The 20,116-nt window shown below is 38.6% G+C and overlaps 1 protein-coding gene across 3 annotated transcripts; it reads left to right on the forward strand.

The window, feature by feature from the left end:
* Positions 1-309: 309 nt before the first annotated feature.
* On the forward strand, positions 310-20,075 carry esr1 (estrogen receptor 1). 3 transcript variants are annotated; one of them, XM_041806162.1, is made up of 10 exons: positions 310-508; positions 1,118-1,534; positions 2,666-2,898; positions 6,136-6,252; positions 6,857-7,035; positions 7,279-7,432; positions 11,289-11,427; positions 15,174-15,307; positions 15,811-15,994; positions 18,426-20,075. In XM_041806162.1, exons 2-10 carry the CDS (start codon positions 1,236-1,238, stop codon positions 18,709-18,711), a joined length of 1,725 nt encoding a protein of 574 aa, XP_041662096.1. In that variant the 5' UTR covers positions 310-508; positions 1,118-1,235; the 3' UTR covers positions 18,712-20,075. The 3 variants fall into 3 exon arrangements, with proteins under 3 accessions (XP_041662096.1, XP_041662095.1, XP_041662097.1); XM_041806161.1 differs by having other exon boundaries at positions 310-1,534; XM_041806163.1 differs by lacking the exon at positions 15,174-15,307 and having other exon boundaries at positions 310-1,534; positions 18,426-18,655.
* The last annotated feature ends 41 nt before the right edge of the window (positions 20,076-20,116 follow it).

The raw sequence follows: 20,116 nt of genomic DNA on the forward strand, positions 1-20,116 counted from the left end.
GCTATAATTGTTTAAATACAGTGCTATTTTCCATCAGTTACTTGACCTGATACAAGTAATGATTAACTGATGCAAAGTGCTGTACTTATATTTACATCATTGTAAGTCAATTAAATGCTAGTTGGAATGAATAATTATTTGAAAAAATGATAGAAATATTTGTCATATTCCTTACAGGGGTGATCAAAATGTATGATTTAGGTCAATGATGGGGATAAGCAGTGATCCCCCCATTTAGGATTGTGTAATTATTGGCAGTTGGAATGAAATTTGACCTGCTCTTTTTGCTGTGTTATGGTGACCTGGCACTAAAACACATTGCGGTTATTGATTAGCTGCATCTTTAACTTGTTTATCCTTTCTTTTTAACCTTTCCACCGTTTCAATTGTGTCCATTGAGTTCAGCTAGATGTCGAAGAGTCGGAGAAAGGAGAGCAGAGCAAGGGAGAGGAGAGACCCAGAGTCCCAGTGTTATCCGGCAGACATAAGGATGATCCGTGTGTAGGAGGTGATCAGTGTATCCTGCTTTATTTTGGTTTTCTGTCAGTCCCCCATTGTCTTTATGTTTCTCATTTCCACACTGATTTGATTTATGGTAACGTCGCAGGTGTATTCAATAATCTGGCTGCAAATAGATTGCTTGTACGTCATGCTGTGTATCAGCTAAATGAAACAGCTTACTGATAGTTAACTGTTTTTTTCTCTGGGTGCACACTGCAACCTTTCCAATGTAACAAAAGGTGAAGTGATAGGGGAACATTTACACTTGTGAGCAAAGAAAAGTTATTTGGGAATCACTATATTTCTCTTATTCCACTAGCCTTCCTCTCATCCCTTACATTAGTAGAGTATTTTAGGAAACATGCAGGAAAAAAACCTTTAGGGAGTTTGGGAGGAGTCAATGTGGGTGTCTTTTTAAGCTTGGTCGGTGGGTGGAAGCTCCAGGCATACGGGGCAAAGGAGTTGTGTGACAAGCTTTATTGGAATAAAAGGCAAGAGAGAGAGTTAGTGAGGAGAGGGGGGAGCAGCTCTCGTCTCCACTCCCCCTCCCAGCAAATGAGAGAGCAAGTCTAAATCATGTTGAGTATCAGATCTGCTGTGCTGTGATGTTGCTCAGGCAGAGCACGGCGCAGAGCAGGCAGCCGTGCAGACCAGCACTCAGACCCAGGACCACAGAGCTGGAGACCCTCTCCTCGCAGCGCCCCTCGCCTCCACTGCGTGCCCCCCTCAGTGACATGTACCCAGAAGACAGCCGAGGGTCCGGAGGAGGGGTGGCCACCGTGGACTTCCTGGAAGGGACCTATGACTATGCTGCTCCCACTCCGGCCCCGACTCCTCTTTACGGCCACTCCACCTCCGGGTACTACTCTGCTTCTCTGGACGCCCATGGACAACCCTCAGACAGCAGCATTCAATCCCTGGGCAGTGGGCCTGCTAGTCCTATGGTGTTTGTGCCTTCCAGCCCTCGTCTCAGCCCCTTCATGCACCCACCCAGCAACCACTATCTGGAAACCTCCTCCACACCCGTCTACAGGTGAGGGAGCACACTTTTTTTACCCCACCAGCCCACTACAGTGTCTTTTTTGAGGTGCTTACTCTTGACTGAGAGCGGCTCCAACATAAAACACTTTTAAAAGCAAGTTGAAAACTTTACTTTTTGCATCACTTTATGGATAGATTTCATTGCATGTTTTCAGTGTATTTGTAGGTGTGTGTTTGCATGCTTTAATCTGTGTGGCTAATGTGTGGTGGGTATGTTGTGCTTATTTGACTTTTTGCCTTCATTTCTTCTCTGCACTTTTGATTATGTTTTTAATTTGCCTGTGATTGTGAAGCACATCGTATCGTATGAAATGTGCTATAGAAATAAAGTTTGACTTGACCTGACTTCCACTCAGGGGGTAAGACATTTGTGGGAGACACCACCTCTGATGTTTGAATCTGATTGTTTGATTAGTGATGTTTGTGCTCTTGTCATTATTTAACTGATAAGAACGATGATCAATACACCCGTCAGATCTGCTTCTTCAATTATTTTTTTAGCCTTTTGAACCATAATTTGATTCCCAAGTTATAGACATATATTAAACAGAAATTACTTCTTACTTTATTCTTTGTTTTTATTCAAATCTTATGTTTTTCTTTCTTGAACTGTAAGGTTTTCATGAAGATACAGCCACTATCTAACTAGCATTATGGTGTTGGCATTTCTTCAGTTGTCCTAATGCAGTTAAAAACAAAGCATAATTATATAACTGCATTGTTCTTTAATCTCTTGCTTTATGCAAAACATTGCTATTATCTGTATGAAAAGGATCAAGCTTTGCCCTGGTTTCTAATTCCACAGATTAAGGACTTTGTCAAGGACCTTGAGAGAGGGACAGTACATAATAACAGCAGAAGTACATGTACAGATTGTTTCCTGGCTCAGGTGGAAAATAGAGCTCTGCTTTTCTCTCCACCACTCTCATGTTAAAGTCAAATGAGTTATCTAAGGAACTGATAATAATTTAAGAAGCTGTCATTAACGAAGTCTGCACATATCTTATAGCAGTAAATGTTTGTTACTTCAACCAGAGTAAAGTTTATTGTACTTTTAGTTCTGAAAGTTTATCACAAATCAATTGCTGTGGATAATTTAACAACGTTGAAATCCGCTTCACAGGTCCAGTGTCACATCCAGTCAGCACAGAGTATCCAGAGAGGATCAGTGTGCTATCAGTGATGAGCTTTACAGTGTGGGGGAGTCGGGTGCCGGTGCCGCAGCTGCAGCAGGGTGCTTCGAGATGGCAAAAGAGATGCGTTTCTGTGCAGTGTGTAGTGACTACGCCTCAGGGTACCACTATGGGGTGTGGTCCTGTGAGGGTTGCAAGGCCTTCTTCAAGAGGAGTATCCAGGGTAGGTTACATTTTACTCCACCCATTTGTGACAGGAGGATTTTACTTTCCTGTCAGCAAAGGTTTGTATCTTATACTGCCAAAGTTTAGATTTCAGCTTTTATCTAAAAATTTACAATACTTTTCGTAAACTTACAAATTTAAACTCTTATTAGGACATTTACAGTTAGTAGTAACAAAAGAGAAAAAAATATGGTGTATTTTGCAAACAAGACTATCAGCAGCAAAACCTTCTAATTTTTTCAAAACAAATGTTCACAATGGTTGTTAAGATTGCAAGAGGAACATTTTTTGTTTACTTGCTTATGCAAGATCAGAAAGAGTCCACAGAAGCAGACCAAAAGTTTCTCACAGGATCTCTTACTGAGGAGGGAAAAGATAGAATTAAATTGTCAAAAAAAGAATATTTAATTTTTTTACCTTCATTAATACAATACAATGAATATGGTCCTACCTGATGAGTTTCACTTTGAAAAACAAGTTCACTCTTGGTGTGATTTGTGAGGAGTGTTATCTGATTATGAGATGATTAATATTAATTATTATAATTATAATTTCTAGAAAATTGTTTTCAATACATGCAGCTGCTGAAACAGAGTAGGTGTCAGAATAGATTAACAGCACACTGAAGGAACAGCCTTTTCTTACATTTTCCATAGCTAAGATTTCCATTTAGTGATACTGACCAGACCCACTCATAGAAAATGCTGGCCCTCCCCCACCCACCCATGTGAAAACTAGTTTCCATTTTTTTTCTTTCTGACATTCATCCAACTTTATGCTCCCTGTTTACACAGGTCCATCAATGGCGCTGCTGTTTACTATCATTGCCATGCCTTTGTTTTGCTTCCTCCTTCAGTCAGCCTGCTTCTTGACTGGCTATTCCTCCATATCACATCATGTGTTTGCTCATATCTGTTATTGGTGGTCACCACACACACCAGGATTCCTGGTCAGAAATATTGAACATGTTTCATATTTATGATCTCGGGTCAGAATGTCTCTGATCAGGTCAGAGAGGGAATATTTCACTCATAACATTCCACACACTACAGGGTGATCAGGCAAGATAATGCTAGTTTCATCATTTTATTGATTCTTCTGTAACAAGAACAAAGTATGACACTGTTGACAGCACCAAACATTTTTTTAAATGATATGACCGCCCCCCGCCCACAACTACCCTAATCCCACAAAAAAAGAGTAAGGAAAAGACAAAAGAGTAAATAATAATGATATTAAAATAAAATAAAAATAAATTGGTTGAAATAATAGTAATAAAATGAAACTGAATTAAAATAATAATAATAATAAAAATAAATAAATTATATAATAATAATAATAATACTGAAAGAAAAAATGTTTATACCACCTTAATATCAGAAATAAAGGCTACAGATACACACATTATATAAAGGAAATCTGACTATACATAAGTCCAAAATATGATGCACAGCAGTGAAGAGTCTTGTCGGTCCAGGCATTTGGACAAAGCTCCACGACAAACTGTACTGTCGATGTTAATCTGGTGGCAGTACAGGTAGGCTCCAAAGGTATGTCAAAAACAGTTGCCACCTCTTATGAAAGGTTTCTGTTGCCCCCTTGAGAATATATTTGATTTTTGAGCTGTAAAAAGAACATAACGTCACTAAGCCATGTAGAGTGCAAGGGTGGAGTTGGAGATTTCCAGGATAGCAGTATCCTTCTTCTGGCCAGTAGTAAGAAAAAGGCAATCATGTCTGACATGGCTGCAGTGCAGGGGGAAAGAGCTGTAGATACACTACTACTATGAGAGGGCAGGGATTAATTTGAATTTTAAGCCCCTCTGAAATAGTTTTAAAAATGGCTGACCAATATCTTCCCAGCTTTGGACACGACCAGAACATGTGGCAGAGAGTAGCGGGACCAGTAGAACAGCATGGACATGTTGAACTGACATTGTGATAAAATTCTGTCAGATGAGCATTACACAAATATGTTCTATGTACTAGTTTTAGTACATTTAAGTTGAATCAAATTAAGGCAAGTACAAGAAGAGGAGTGATTTACTCTATGTAAGGCTTTTGACCACAATTTGTCACCCAGTCCCAACCCCAGCTCAGATTCCCACTTGTCTTTAGTTTTAGAGGAGTAATCACAATTAATAGAAGAGATATTATGATAAATAAAAGAAATCAATTTTTGAGAGGTGTGAGATAGCTTGAGAATCTCTTCACAGGTTAATTCAGAAGGACATAGAGGATGAAAAACAAACTGTGATTGTACAAAGTGACGGATTTGAAAATAGTGGAAGAGCGTGGTAGGTTATATAACCCGAAAAATTATCAGATAATTAGGCCTTTGCTGACTTTGGTCGGAAGGGAGGATTCAGCCCATCAATGGCACAGTTATCATGTTGTGTGTGGCCCACTTTAGGTAACAATTTCCTTAACCCTTTTTTTTTTTTCAACATGCCAGACTTGTGAAAGTCCTGACATGGCTAACATTCACATTACTGGACAGCCACTGTCATGCAAACAAAACACTCATTTTATATATAAATACATTTGAATTTAATACATCTAATTCTTTTAAATGAACTGTTACTTTTTGAAACAGGCAACAATTAGTAAAAGTTTATTGTGTTTCTCTAATAAGTAAAGGGAAATATTAAAGTTTTGGGATAAATTTTGGCTGGCATTGCTCAAATTTAGTTTGGACCATGCTATACTAACCTCCTCACAGAACCTTTACAGATGTGTAGCTGCATCTGTGTAAAGACCAGATAAGAGAAAAGAGAAAATGACTGACTTTTTACTGTTAGTCAGCAACATAAACTGGCCTGTGGCCTAAGCAGAGCAGATTTGTAATTAAGGGATTTATATCAAAATGGGGTTTATTGTCCCTGTCCTCTGTTACACAGCTCAGTTACAAGTTTGAACCAGTTTTCTCTTTGCATTGTCTTAACAGCTCTGTTGCCACCTTTTTACTCAAATGAAACCCTCGTCTGCTGCAGCAGGCATCATATTTTTGGTACGATGCTCCAGCATATTGATAAGTCTTCACGGAAAGCTGGTTTTACAGAAACCAACAGTCTCCATGGCGATGACAATACCAAGATGCCGTTTTTTAAATTTTCTCCATCTCAGATCCATGTAGAATTGGGGAATAGAATGTTCCTGGCTACTGAATAACCTAAATCTGAAGCAAACACTGAAGTATGGGTGGCTTGGAGTAATAGATTTTTCTTCTCTTTCAGGTCACAATGACTACGTGTGCCCAGCAACCAATCAGTGTACTATTGACAGGAATCGGAGGAAGAGCTGCCAGGCTTGTCGCCTCAGGAAGTGTTACGAAGTGGGCATGATGAAAGGAGGTTGGTAGAAAGAAACAGCAGCAGAACACCCATTTTCTACGATCTTCCAAGACCAATTTCTGTTTTGCTATATCATTTCATATAACTTTCATTATGATAACAACTATTGCATTACTGACCGCCATACTATTATTATTTTTTCTTTATTTCTTACATAAACAGCTTAATATGCCTCACCTGATATTTGCTTTTTGTCAAATCCTACTTTTAAGTTCATTTTTCAGAAGAATGCATAAAAGTCTAATTTGATTGTCCTTTTTATGTCAGATTTACAGACTTATTGTCACGTTGCAATCAGGGCTTGGTACATATGCGGAAATGCTTGTGTATGTAGATAAACTTCAGACTTACTTTACATGACCTTGGAATGATTTCCTTTTTAAGGAGTACAACTACTGATTATAACACACCCACATATTTGTTTTCATACTTCTAGAGTCAAACAGGCATTCATACAATCTGCACGACTGGACTGTTGGTGTAAAGTTATCTGTACATTTGCAGAAAGCCTCATATGTTAATATGTGTTTTGTCTGCATTAGTGTTACTGTTATACTGTTTATTTGCATGCTACTCTGTCTTAAATTCCTGCTGTGTGTTTTAGGTGTACGTAAGGATAGGGGGCGTGTTTTGCGGCGTGACAAAAGGCAGACAGGCGCTAGTGACAAGGACAAGGGTTCTAACAACAGAGAACAGAAAAAAAAAACCTCTCAGGACAGAAGGAAACACAGCAACAGCTCTGGAGGAGGAAGAGCTCCAGTGATTAGCCTTCCCCCAGACCAGGTGCTTATTTATGCTGAACATTCATCTCTTACAGAAAAATGTTCTGTAACGGGATAAATATGTATCTAACAAACATGTAAGAATCATTCTCCAAAGAGCTTGAATATTCATACCAAATATAAAACTTGTGTTTTGTATTTTGAGATTCATTTGGAATCACTTTAAAGGATTATGAGATGCAAAATCAGTTTTTTCTTGTTAATATAAGTGGATGTTCTTACTATTTATCTGTTGTTGTCCCAGGTGCTCCTGCTACTCCAGGGCGCTGAGCCCCCCATCTTGTGTTCCCGTGAGAAGCTGAGCCGACCCTATACTGAAGTCACCATGATGACACTGCTCACCAGCATGGCTGACAAGGAGCTCGTCCACATGATCGCCTGGGCAAAGAAGCTTCCAGGTACTGCTGTGGTCAGCAAAGTGTACACACAAAGTACACTTTTTTTTTTTTACCAGGGCTGTTGGTATTTATGCATTAATCTTGATTAATTAAGGTCTGTCATTACTGCATTATGCTTTGAAATCCCAGTTAATCACATGCTGTATTGTCCCTTTCTCTGCAGTCACAGTGATAAAAGTTAAGTACAACACTGTGCCTAATGTTTAGTTTCATTTCTAATAAACTCACAGATAGCTCAGCCAAAAGTAATCTGCACCTTGTATCATAATAATATATCTTTTTACTGTTCCCTTATTTCATTTTCAATCAATAATAAGTTCATTTTTTTCAAATGAAACAAAAGCATGTTTAAATGCAAAAAAAACAATCAGAATTTCTAAAATAATACAAAAATGGGAAATTAAACACAATTAACTACATAAATTCAGATTGTTATTCAAAACTTGAAGTGTTTGTCAGCCCAACGTTTTTCCTTTCCTGCTGCAGGGATTATTTTTGTTTAAAAGACCATTTACCTTTAACCAGCATAAAAAAATCTGCTAAATTTAGAACAGTTAATTTTAAAGAAAGTGTTCAAACTTATTGACAAAGCAACCAGTAACAGTGACATCAAACATTTTCTACTCCTAGTGTTGTCTGTAGAGACAGGCATAACGGCCCTGTAACTCTATTTCACTTCTATTTTCTGAATGTTAGGGCAGTTTTTAAATGTTTCCCTCCTTTCTGGTTGCAAATGTCAGAATTAACACCAGCATTGATGTGTTACGTCAAAGTATTGTGAGATACTTTGGTGTACAGCTGAAACAAAAATTATAGTGTTCACTACCTCTCTAACGGGATTAATCTTTTTTTTTAATACTTTATTTGTCATTTTTTAAGTTGACAGAATACAGAACAACACTGTCACAGACAGATTCAAACAGGAGAAAAAGAAAATACAGTGATGTGCCAAGCCAAGCATGCGTCCAATGTTCTTAACATACTTCTTGCAAAACTGTTCACTCTGCCGCAATGATAAATTGATTATATTTTGGAGGTTGTAGGTCAAAGGTCAAGCTCATTCCATCTTTGTGAGCCACAGAACACTTGGATGGATGTTTTTCAAACGTTCCGCAAATGTCCATTCAGACTCAAAGATATACTTGATACATTTTGGAGGTACAAGATCAAAAATCATCCCAGCCCATTTTCTTGACTCACCACTGTACTTTCACTGTCTGGTGATTGTGTCCATCATGGAGGCACACAACAGTTAGACAACTGTTTTTATCAACACTATTCTATTGTAAAGCCAGAACCTTTACAATTCTGTTTCCATGTTAAATGCAAACACCATAATATCCTTGTATTAAGTTTCTGGGGGATTATTAGTTTGAACCACACTGAGCTCAGAGCTGTAGCTCTGGGTAAACCGTCGGAGGTACCTCAGTGAGATCAGCTGAAAAACATGAGTCAGAGCTGCTGGAGCACCATGACATCTATCACCCGCTTCTCCAAATAAGCACATATTTTTAAAAGCTTGGAAATTGTCTTCCTTTTATAATCGTATGCTTATTTTTTTTTAAGAAACAAGGGGTAATTTCTCAGATTTGTTCAGAATGATGTTGTTTTCTTGAGGAAACAAAAGGCTGGTTTTTATAATCACTCAAAGAGTACCACTTAAATTCATTTTATATGATCAAAAGTGATTGAAAACTATTGCCAAGTTATGACACTTAATTTTTTTCACTAGAAATGGATGAAACAATCTAATGAATTTGTTAATAAGGTTAATAATAAAATGTTTGTACAGGATTCAAGGTTTAAAATTTGACTGCTAAGGCTACAGCAAAAGCAGGGCAAGTGTACTTACATGTATGATACTATTCATACAGAAAGCAATTCACAATGCTTGACATTATTTAAACATAACATTTATAACGTGATGAGCATTATCAGACAGCAAAAACACATTAAACTATAGAAAAATATATTGTAAAAGGAAATAGAGAAAATTAAGTTCAGAGAAAAAGAACTTAACAGACAAAATATATTTAAATGTCCTCAAACACAGTAACGGCAAAGTGATGGGACATCTTCTTAGTGAATACACACATGCACACACACCGACAGACAGCTGTAGAGCCATTACAGTGATGGTAATTACAGTCATCACCTTTGAGAGGATTGTTTGACCAATCTGCCGGCTCCCCCGTCGAGTCTAACTGCAGCATAGGACACATCACCCTTTTGCATGCACACACAGTCAGGCGCAGACACACTAACTACAGGTTCTCTAAGTGAGTAAATCCTGATTCGGTGGTGTTACAACCTTGTGCGTCACTAAAAGCCAAAAGGCACACAGTTTTAATTGCGAGTGGTCCCAAACAGAGAGCAGAGGGGGGACAATGGAAATGAATTGGCTGTAATTACATCTATATTGAGACAGCTGAGTGCCAGCGATAAGGCTTCTTATGAGGCCACTGAGATTGCAGGTGGTTTTATTGAAGTAGTTGCCCTGCCTGAACACAAGCGCACACATATTTTTGTTTAATGAGTGGGACTGATTGTGGAAAAAAAACACTTATCTATGTGAGTGTTAATATTCCTAACTGCTCTGCAGTAAACACCCACCACTGTAGATATTTAGCACTGGTAGAATGATATTCAGAATATTAGATCTGAACATGTTTGGACTCTGAAGAAGACCTTCAATCAGAAAGAAACATATTATAAAGTTTTTATGAAATCTTTTAAGTTATGGTTATTTTACAGCTGATACCTGGAAGACTGCTGGATACTAAAACGTGTTGAATAGGGGTGTAAGGATACCTCCCAATTAAAAAAAAAAAAAACATGTGGATACTGAAATTGATTTGACAAATGGTGTAAGGATGGTGAGAGTAGCAAAGAGAGAGTCACTATTGTAGAAAATTCTGATTAAATCTTCACTAGAATTCTCCAAAAGGCATGTGGGGGACTCTGTGGTCAAGTAGAGGAAAGTTCTTTGGTCTGATGAGACCAACATGGTCATCAGACAAGACGCTATGTTTGGCTGACACCAAACACTGCACCCCCACTGTGAAGCAAGGTGGTGGCAGCATCATGCTGTGAGGGGTCGGGGGCAAAATGAATGTGGGAAAATCACAGTGGACAATCTTACTATTAGTCTGCAAGAGACCTATGACTTGGGAGAAGATTTATTTTCCAGCAGCTGTGTCCTATGCAACCTGACAGAGCTTGAGCAGTTTTGCAAAGATGCATGGAGTAAAATTGCAGTGCCAGGCCTGATTGAGATCTATCCACCCAGACTCAGCGCTGTGATTGGAGCCAAAGATGCATCACTTATTATCCAGTCACTTATTCCACCTTACAAATTTGTATTCAGTTGTCATTATGACATTATTTTGTAGAACTCTATTTTCACTTTGACATTAAAGAGTTTTTTAGTGGGTTTTTTGTCAAATAGGTGATATTATATTGACTAATTGTTTTTAAAAAATCAATGAAATGGTAAAACATTTAAGGGGGTTAATACTTTTCATGGGAACTGTACATTTTGTGGTTTATTAAGAGAAAAAGCATGCTTTTAGCATAAATATTAAAAATGACATTTACAGATGAGTTCCTACATCGCTTGTATCATTAAAATGAGAGATGCACAGATACTAATGTCCATACAGACACAGATGTTTCATATAATGATTCAACGGATGGCAAATGTACCGTTGTTTTTGCACAACTTCTTTGTACTTCTGTTTGTCTGCTTTTCAAATGAGCCATGGAATTTAATGGATTTAAGTTGTTAGTTTCCAAAATCAAAGGGCTAAGATACACTTTTCAAAGAAATCTTTAAACTGCCCTCCATTTTTTCCAGGTTTCTTACAGCTGACCCTCCATGACCAGGTGCAGCTGCTGGAGAGCTCTTGGTTGGAGATTCTGATGATCGGTCTCATCTGGAGGTCCATCCACTGTCCTGGAAAACTCATCTTTGCTCAGGACCTCATACTGGACCGGTACACGGCATTACTTCTGCCTACTCCTCCCTCCCCTTTTCATCACCTTTATCTCACTCTCATTCATATTTCAAGAACGGAACATCAGCATTGTTGATTTTCCATTTACACTTTGCCAGCCTTTTTACCACCTGAGCATGCCTGTTGTAGAGTGAAAGACTAATTACCTGCTCCCCATGGAGAGAAGAGCAGCTTCTCTGTAACTTGAAACAGCATCTTCATCATTACAGCACTAAGCTTAATGCAAGGAAGAGATTTAATCAGAGCCTGAGTGTAAGAAATGATGGAAAAAGGAAGAAGGACAGAGGGAAAGATAGAGAGAGCTAAATGACGAGCAGAGGAAGAAAAATAGAGATGCATGGAGACATGGCTGTTTTCTGCTTCTGCAGGCACAGCCTGTTCTCTCCTCTTTCAAAGTAAACAAGTGCACCAAACTGCAGCATCTACATGAGACAGGAGGAGAGAGAGTGAGACAGAGACAGAAAGACGGAGCTTTTACCCTCTGATGTGTCTGATGGTCCCATTTGATTCAAAAGTGTATTACAGAGTATTATCTCTAAAGCCTGCTCCTCATATGAGTGTCCTCCCCAATTGGACATGATGACTAAAACGCTGTGGGTCAGGTTTGACAAATTCCCTTGGCTCTGTGCTGTACAAGTTTATCTTGCACTCCAACCATTGATATTATCCATCACTTTTCTGCTGTGTCGACAAATGGAACGTTGCAGTGATTCAGTCCATTAGGTGTTTATCTGACTGTTCTTTGGATGGTTTCAGTGCCACAGATGAAGTCAGGTTCACCTCAGCTCAGCTCCAAACTTAAGCTTTTCTTCTTTTATATTAAAATTGTATATATCAGTGCTCTGCCAGACTCTGCATTTAACTATTCAGTCATTTTTCATTTTAGATCCTCTATAGACTCTAATATCAGGCTAGATGAGTCTCATGGTTTTCATGTAACATAACTCATCGATTATCAATAAGCACAGGCTGACAACCACACAAATACATCTAAAAAAAGTTGTTTGTTTTTCTCTTCTCTTCCATATCACTGTCATTTGTAACTGTATTATTAAACTGGATACATGATTTAAGTCAGCCTGTGAGCTAAAACTAGCAGCTGCTCAGCTCTTAAAGCCCCCATGAGGACTTTTTAGCCCATTATGAAACCGACTAAAATGATTACCCATACCTCCATACTGCAAACAAAAAAAACAAACCAGCTCATCACTCCAAGATAACCTTATAAAAAAACTTTTTAAAAATCTTACATGTGAATGCATTACTTATACATGTGTATGACAAAATTAGCTGATAATAAAAGAGGTATGATTTTGTCCAGAGAAGCAGTCAAAATCAACACAAACTTAATGTTCAGGAGCTTTGATTATATGTTTTCACCTGTTATTTCCCATTTTTCATTCTTTTGGGAGGTTAAAATGGCTAATGGAAATTCAATTCAAGGTAAAAACCTTGTAAATGATGAACGCTGAAGAGTCAATAGAGACTCATTGTGTCTTTAGCTTTCTTAGCTGCTACCCCCCTTCATTTCTTGCTCAAGGACAAAACTCCTGATATTTGACTGACACAATTTGAGGCATCTTAGGATCATCTTTACTCATCATTTGACTTCAAGATAAAATCCATGAAGTGCATCCATTTGTGACTTTAAAGCTTCGGTGGGGAACTTTCACCATGTGTTATTTTTGACGCCCCCTGTTGGCAAGGCCGTACCTGTTATCTCTTTGTGATATTTGTCCTATGTATGCATAATATACTGTCTTTTTTTTGCAAACATTACAGACTAAGCAGCATTTCGTAAACAAAGCAGAAAAAAGGTCAGATGTCTAATCCGGAATTGAATTATTTGTAGACCCATTTTAGAAGTAGTTATGTAAACAGTGGCTCACTTAAGCTTCTAAAAAAATCTACACCAGCTATGTAGTTAATTCTACTATGGGAGCCAATATAGCTATGTTAGCTTTGGCTTAGCAGCGTGAGCTTTATCAAATGTATCTAATGCTAATGTAGCTATGAGCTATGTGGGTACTGTAGCTATGTAACCAACATAGCTAAATGTAGCTACATCAGCTTTAGCAAACGTAGAATAAGTTAATGTAGCTAACCCTACTTTGTTAGCTGTAGATTTAGCTATGTTAGCTGTATTGCTACATTCCTTACATAGCTAACGTAGCTTAATTTGCTTCAGCCTTAGCTACGTTAGCTGCGTTTCAGTCAGGAACATTCGTCATACATTTAACCATTTAGTACAAAATAGATGTACAGTTATACTTGGCAGAGAAGGCTCTGCTCAAAAGATGCTCTCTGAGTTAGCTGAGCTGCATGCTTTGACTCTCCTGGGAGTGCATGGCTAGAAAACCCCATATGGATAGATACATTTATGACAATGCATATTGAATACAATAAAATTAGTTCAAAAGCAATTACTCCATAGAAGCATGAATCTGAATATGAGGGTTAAACAAGCTTTATGCTATCAAGGAGGAGGCTGGGGCGGAGGAGGTAAAGCTTTACCAGCAGCAACAGCATGGTGCATTATCATTAATGCAAGCAGGGATTGGTGAGAAGTACGTCATATTTAAATACACGGCTGTGTTGAGAGAAAGAGCTGTGAATGGCTGGGGGAGCTGGGAGGCTGGCCAGCTGGCCATCAGCTATCATGGCTATTGTGTCCTGCATGAACTAACGCTAGGCTTCATTGAGAGTATTTTCACGGAGGATGAGCTTTTTTCCTGTAAGCAGACTGTACTCTGCTTTATTAAACGGTTTGTAATTAGGGTTTGTAGGTCAGTTTTTAACTTTTGGTATCCTAACTCTTACCCTAACCCTAACCAAAAGTTTAATCCAATTTATTTTGAAAGATTTTCCGTGTATTTCTGGCATTCCACAGTAGTGGTCTGCAAGAGGGAGTGTTTGAGAGCAATAGTCTGCAGCCAGTTTGTCTTGTGTTTTTTTTTTTTTCCTACAGTCTTTGCTGCAGAAAATGTCAACAAAGGTTTTTGTTGCTCAGTTTGTTCAACAGCTACCCTGTGGCAGTGATTTCAGGCATTAATGGTAAGGGCTCAGAATACTGAATTCTGATGCAATTTTTTTGGTTTGCTTTTGTAGTTCAATAATGCTGTGGTACTGGCTCAACTCTACTTGTTTATTTTTTAAATTTCCCTTAAGTTATCATAACTGGCGCCTGGCACTTCTTTTGGTATCACCTCTTGCAATGTTTCATGCAAGTTCAGCCAATACTTAATGTGGTGTCAAGACACTGCCGACCATTGCGTGATTAGAGAGTTGTTATCATTTTGAGCGTCATGAGTAAGATGCCTGACAAGGGCATTAAACCCCCTTAGTTGCTGGCTTCGTTCAGCTGGATGACTTTCCAAACCTTCCTATACTCGTCAATAGTATTCTGTCTGGCTGTTTGCACCTGTCAGCATAACAACACTTGTCTCCTTGCTGTGAAAAAAGCCACAGCTCAAGAACCAGGTACACTATAACTCAGTATCCCCCATTGTTTGTGTGTTGAATGTCACAGCAGTTTTACCCTGCCATGCAAAGACAACTTAGCATATGCTTTGGAGGTAATATGAAATTAGATAAAGGAAGATGAAATGCTAGGTACTAAAACCAAGTAGAATTGAGCTGTTGCCATTTATGGAAATGCACCAGCATTTTTTTATTGTCATTAATTTCCCTGAAAAGAACGTCTTTTCTTTCACTTTGTCCTCCAGGAGTGAAGGTGACTGTGTTGAGGGTATGGCAGAGATCTTTGACATGCTGCTGGCCACTGCTTCACGCTTTCGTGTGCTTAAACTCAAACCTGAGGAGTTTGTGTGCCTAAAAGCGATTATCCTGCTCAACTCTGGTGAGACAACACTTTTTAGATAAAGCAAAACCACTTTTACATATAAATAAAATCTGTACCACTCAAATTCTTTAATATCTCAGTTTTTTTTAGCTTATTCTTCACTTTTATTTCTAAGGAGTAAATATTGAACAGTGTCAAACTCCACTCGCAGAGGTATAGCTCTGAATGATACCAAGGTTCATTACATGAACAGAGTGTTCTTGAAAAGCCTATACCACCAATATGCCTGACATCTGTTCCCATGACAACAGTAGAAAGCACAGGGGGCTGTGTTTGCCCCAGAGAGATTTTCTATATGTGATCCTGAAACAGCAGCAAAATAACTCTAGAGACAAAGCTGCTGGATTGGGATGAACTTTGGGTCTATGTGTGGGCTCCTGTAATTAATGCTCTTCTATTCTGTAGTGAGTCACATCATTTAGAAGCTTGTCACAAACAGAGTAATTAAACATGATGAAAAATAAGGTGGAGTGTGTGTTTTGATATTTTTTGTCCTTCAGGTGCCTTTTCTTTCTGCACCGGCACGATGGAGCCACTTCACGACAGCGCAGCCGTGCAGAACATGCTCGACATCATCACGGACGCTCTCATACATCACATCAGCCAATCAGGTTGCACGGCCCAACAACAGTCAAGGCGACAAGCCCAGCTGTTCCTCCTGCTTTCCCACATCAGACATATGAGGTGAAATTGAATTATTACAGGTCACTCTTGTTTTTAGCATACTAAAAATCTTTTAATATCAATAAGTGCTGCGGGGAGTTGAGCTTCAGAGATCAACAGTGATTCTTTTTGTTTAGAGGGGAAATCTTTGTTATGTTTTGAATCTAAATACATATTTGTGTCAGATCCGCTCAAAGCCTTTGTTAAAGGATGAGATGCCTCATAAAAGATATTGAAATTTAGTTAAAGTTTCTGAATTTGTCTGATTAAAAAACGTTTTTGCATAGATTTGTTTTGTGGATTAAATCAGTTGCACAGCAACGCAGGGGTTAGCACTGTTACCTCACTGCAAAACAGTTCCTGGTTTGCTTCCTCTCTGTGTGGAGTGTGCATGTTCTCCCTGTGCATGCGTGGCTTCTCTCTGGGTGTTCTGGCTTACTCCCACCACCAAAGACGTGCTTGTTAGTTTTACTGGTGAATCTAAATTTGCCATAGGTGTGAGTGTGAGCGTGTCTGGTTGTTTATCTCTATATGTCGGCCCTGCAACTGACTGGTGACTAGTCCAGGGAGTACCCCGCCTCTCACCCAATGACAGCTAGGATAGGCTCCAGCCCCCCACAACCCCAACTGGGATAAGCAGTGTAGCAGTGTATTTGCAGTTAGAAAAAAAAGACTTTTTTCAGTGGCTTTTTGGCTTATTTCTGAATAAAATCTCTGTGATAAAAATGTTTGAGACTTACACATTTTGTTCACTAAGTTAATCTCCACAAATGAGCTGTTTCATTAACCTTGCAAAGCAGATGGATACGCCTGTTTCCTTGTTTCTACTTACTTTAAAGCACGGTGGAGTCGCGGCGTAAGCAAGCAGCAACAAGGAGCCGGTGCAATTATGGCAGAAGAGATTAGCGTGGATGCAGCTAAAGCTCCAGTTTTATCAGAACTTGACAACATTTCTTCGTTAAAAGAAGAACAAAGAACAGCAGTGAGTTATTTTCTTTTCAAAAACGACAAAAGTCGTGTACTGACATGTCTACAGTCGCCATGGTTCGCGTTATTCCTCGGTAGCTGCATACGCACACCTCGGTCGCAGCTATGTCACGTGTTTTGTTGCTCTGATTGACCCGTAAAGATGTGACAGACAGAACGTTCATCCAATCACACTTGAGTGTGAGCGAGCAACACTTCTACACTTGGTGACACTTTCCATGAAACCACTGATAGGCCTTGTATTTTAACTTAGTCTATTCCATATAAAACTTCTTCTGGCAGCCAAAGATTTTATTGAAAATAAAATATCAAAGTCATCTTGTGTACTTTATGAAAATAAGATAAGATATATTTCAAAGGAAAGACAGCAGTAACATTTTTTCAGCATTTTGGTGATAATTAAATAAACAGATTGAATGTAGGTGGGGGCTGTTGTTGTGCATGTCATATGGTTGAGTTGTTCTGTTTTAACATCTCTCTGATTGTATTCACCTTAATCTACATTGCAGGAATTGTTCCTTCATGTCCTCTTTGCTAATCTGCAGGAGTTAAAATTAAAAAGTCTCTCAGATGAAAACTCCATAGATAAAAGGACAATGCAACCACCTGACATCGCTACCCAGAATGCATTACACAAAAATAGCAGCATATATGCAAATCTATTTTCAGAATTTTCTCAACATGTAGATATCAATGACAGCACTAAAAATGCAAATGAAAAATAAAGAGGAACTTATCATTTTTGTGATCAAACTTGAAGTTTTTGGTTGTGTTAGCTGTTTTATCACATTGAAATGATAGGTTAAAAGGTTATTTAAGTATTTTTTCTAGACATAAGCTGAAAGTATCAAATTAACAATGTCTTTATTAAGATAAATGTTTCTTAAAGTTGTGAAAGCAAATCAAGTGACCCTTATTAAAGACATAAATGTTAATGGTATCTGCAGTAAAACAGAACAGTTGTAAGTGATGGAATAGATGCTACTAGATTGACAACTGCAACTTTCGAGTTTACAAGGTCAAAATTTTTGTCTTTTTATAAAGATTAGTTTATTGGTCTTTTTTGTCTTTATTAAAGGGATACTTCAACATTTTGGCAAATTCGCCCATTGCCATAATCCCTATAGTCTTAGTAATAGGTTCGTTACCTTTAGATGTCGATGCAAGCTATTTTTAGATTGGCAGGACGGAGATACTAGCTGCTCTGCCAACTCTATGGAGTCCTATGGTAATTCTTGCTTTCCCTTATCAAACTCATCAAATACACAATCCAACAACTTCAAAATGCTCAGACAACAAGATCTAGCTTAAGGAATTGAGAGCACATTTTTTCAAAATGTTTTATTCCACAAAATTGTTGACAGCATCCTTTGTGATTTTTGGAGCAGCCTTGAGCTTCAATCATTAACATCATTTCTTATAAACTCGTTTAAATTTCTCATCTCTCTGTTTATTTTCCCTGCAGCAACAAAGGCATGGAGCACCTCTACAGCATGAAGTGCAAAAACAAAGTTCCTCTGTACGACCTGCTCCTCGAGATGCTCGATGCTCACCGCCTCCACCGCCCTGACAGAGCTGCTGAGTCCTGCTCCCAGGCCGATGGAGAGCCAGAATTCACCAACAACAGCAGCAGTGGCTGCCCTTCATCTGGTGGGTCTAGAGTCGGTCATGACAGCTCCACCAAAGCTCCCACGGGCCCGGGGGTCCTGCAGTATGGAGGGTCCCGCTCTGACTCGGCACACATCTCATGAGATGGAGCAGCATCTGAAGGGCTGAGGTGATTTTTATGGATGATGTGGGGGTTACAGGATGATATGAATTAATTTCATGAGAGAATTATTTATGAATTAGAGGGATGTTTTTTTTCCTTTGCACTAGTCATGAGGATGTGAGCTTTAACACAGTTCAACTTGTAACAGTTTCACAGTACAGATATTCTTCAGATGTTCAGTCATATTGTGCCACTGAAGCAGCTAATTATGACTTTTTAATGCATCAATCAAAGTGCACTTCCTCTTCAGTTAAAGGAGCTATTGGGTGGTATTTTACTTTTTCAGGATGGTTACATCCTAAATTGGACAGAAGTGATTGAAATGGAGTTTATTTTTTGTTTTGTTCCCCATATTCATCATGCACACACAGTTGGGGTCAACTAGATTTGTCTGTGAAAGTTTTACCAGTTAAAAGTTAAATCTTTCTTATGACATGATGAAGAAAACTTCATGCTCTCTAAAGCTTTCTATGTACAGTAGGTCTGATTGATTTTTAGACTTACTTGCACCAAAGTTTTGTGTAAATTTTCTGTGTTTGATAGAAATGAAGGCCATGTGCTCTAAGTGGCTGAGAGCTCAATCACGATTCATCACTCTTCAGGGGGAGTTTGTGTGGATTTACTCCCCTCTAAAAAAATGCAATCAGCATGAAGGATGTGCACCTCTGTGATTGTTTTAATTTCAATATAATTTGACCAAATCGAACTCATTTAAAAAGATTTCTACAGTAGAAATGATCAGGAGAGGGCTCATTACATGCCATTTACTGCAGAGCAGTAGTGTTTAAAGGTTATGTAATGAAAGGAAATAACCACTTTTGGGTAACATCCCTGCAATCTCTCTACTTTCTTTGTAATTTTTTTTCATGACTTCAGTGCCTGCTGATAATTACAAGGCTGCCTCACATTGAGCCATGACTAAAATACGCTTTCCCCCTGTTTGAGAGGCTGCAATTTAGGGTGTGAACATTTTCATATCTACATTTATTTGTTTGATAAATGTAAGTCAAAGTTTATCACGACAAAATATAATGGAGAATTTTCCACATTTTAACGCCAGTCACATTTATGGAACACAGCTCTCTGTGATAAGCGGGGCAGCTAATTAATGCAGTTTGTTCCTTTTTTGATGATATATGTGTTATATTACTGGCTGCTGTTCCATGTGGGCTTTTGAGTTTCATGAAGAGACATCTGTAGAGCACTAATGAGAAGTTAAACTCATTTATGCAGCCTTAAGTTGTCGAACCTTATCTCTGTTGTGTGCGTAAAGCCTCCATACATGAAAAACTGGACGTTTCTGTGTTATTCCTCTCAAATTTGAGCTGACCGTCGCTTGTTCACTGTGCCTGAAAATAAAAATCTTTAATTGAAAAACAGGAAGT

This window comes from Cheilinus undulatus, linkage group 14, assembly GCF_018320785.1.
Source record: "Cheilinus undulatus linkage group 14, ASM1832078v1, whole genome shotgun sequence".
Lineage (NCBI taxonomy): Eukaryota > Metazoa > Chordata > Actinopteri > Labriformes > Labridae > Cheilinus > Cheilinus undulatus.

Bases quoted from the DNA above. Each gene is read 5' to 3' on its own strand.
- esr1 (XM_041806161.1), top strand. From the start codon at position 1,107: ATGTTGCTCAGGCAGAGCACGGCGCAGAGCAGGCAGCCGTGCAGACCA. The intron at 6,253-6,856 runs GTTGGTAGAAAG...TGTGTGTTTTAG, and splicing joins AGTGGGCATGATGAAAGGAG to GTGTACGTAAGGATAGGGGG. The intron at 15,308-15,810 runs GTGAGACAACAC...TTTGTCCTTCAG, and splicing joins GATTATCCTGCTCAACTCTG to GTGCCTTTTCTTTCTGCACC.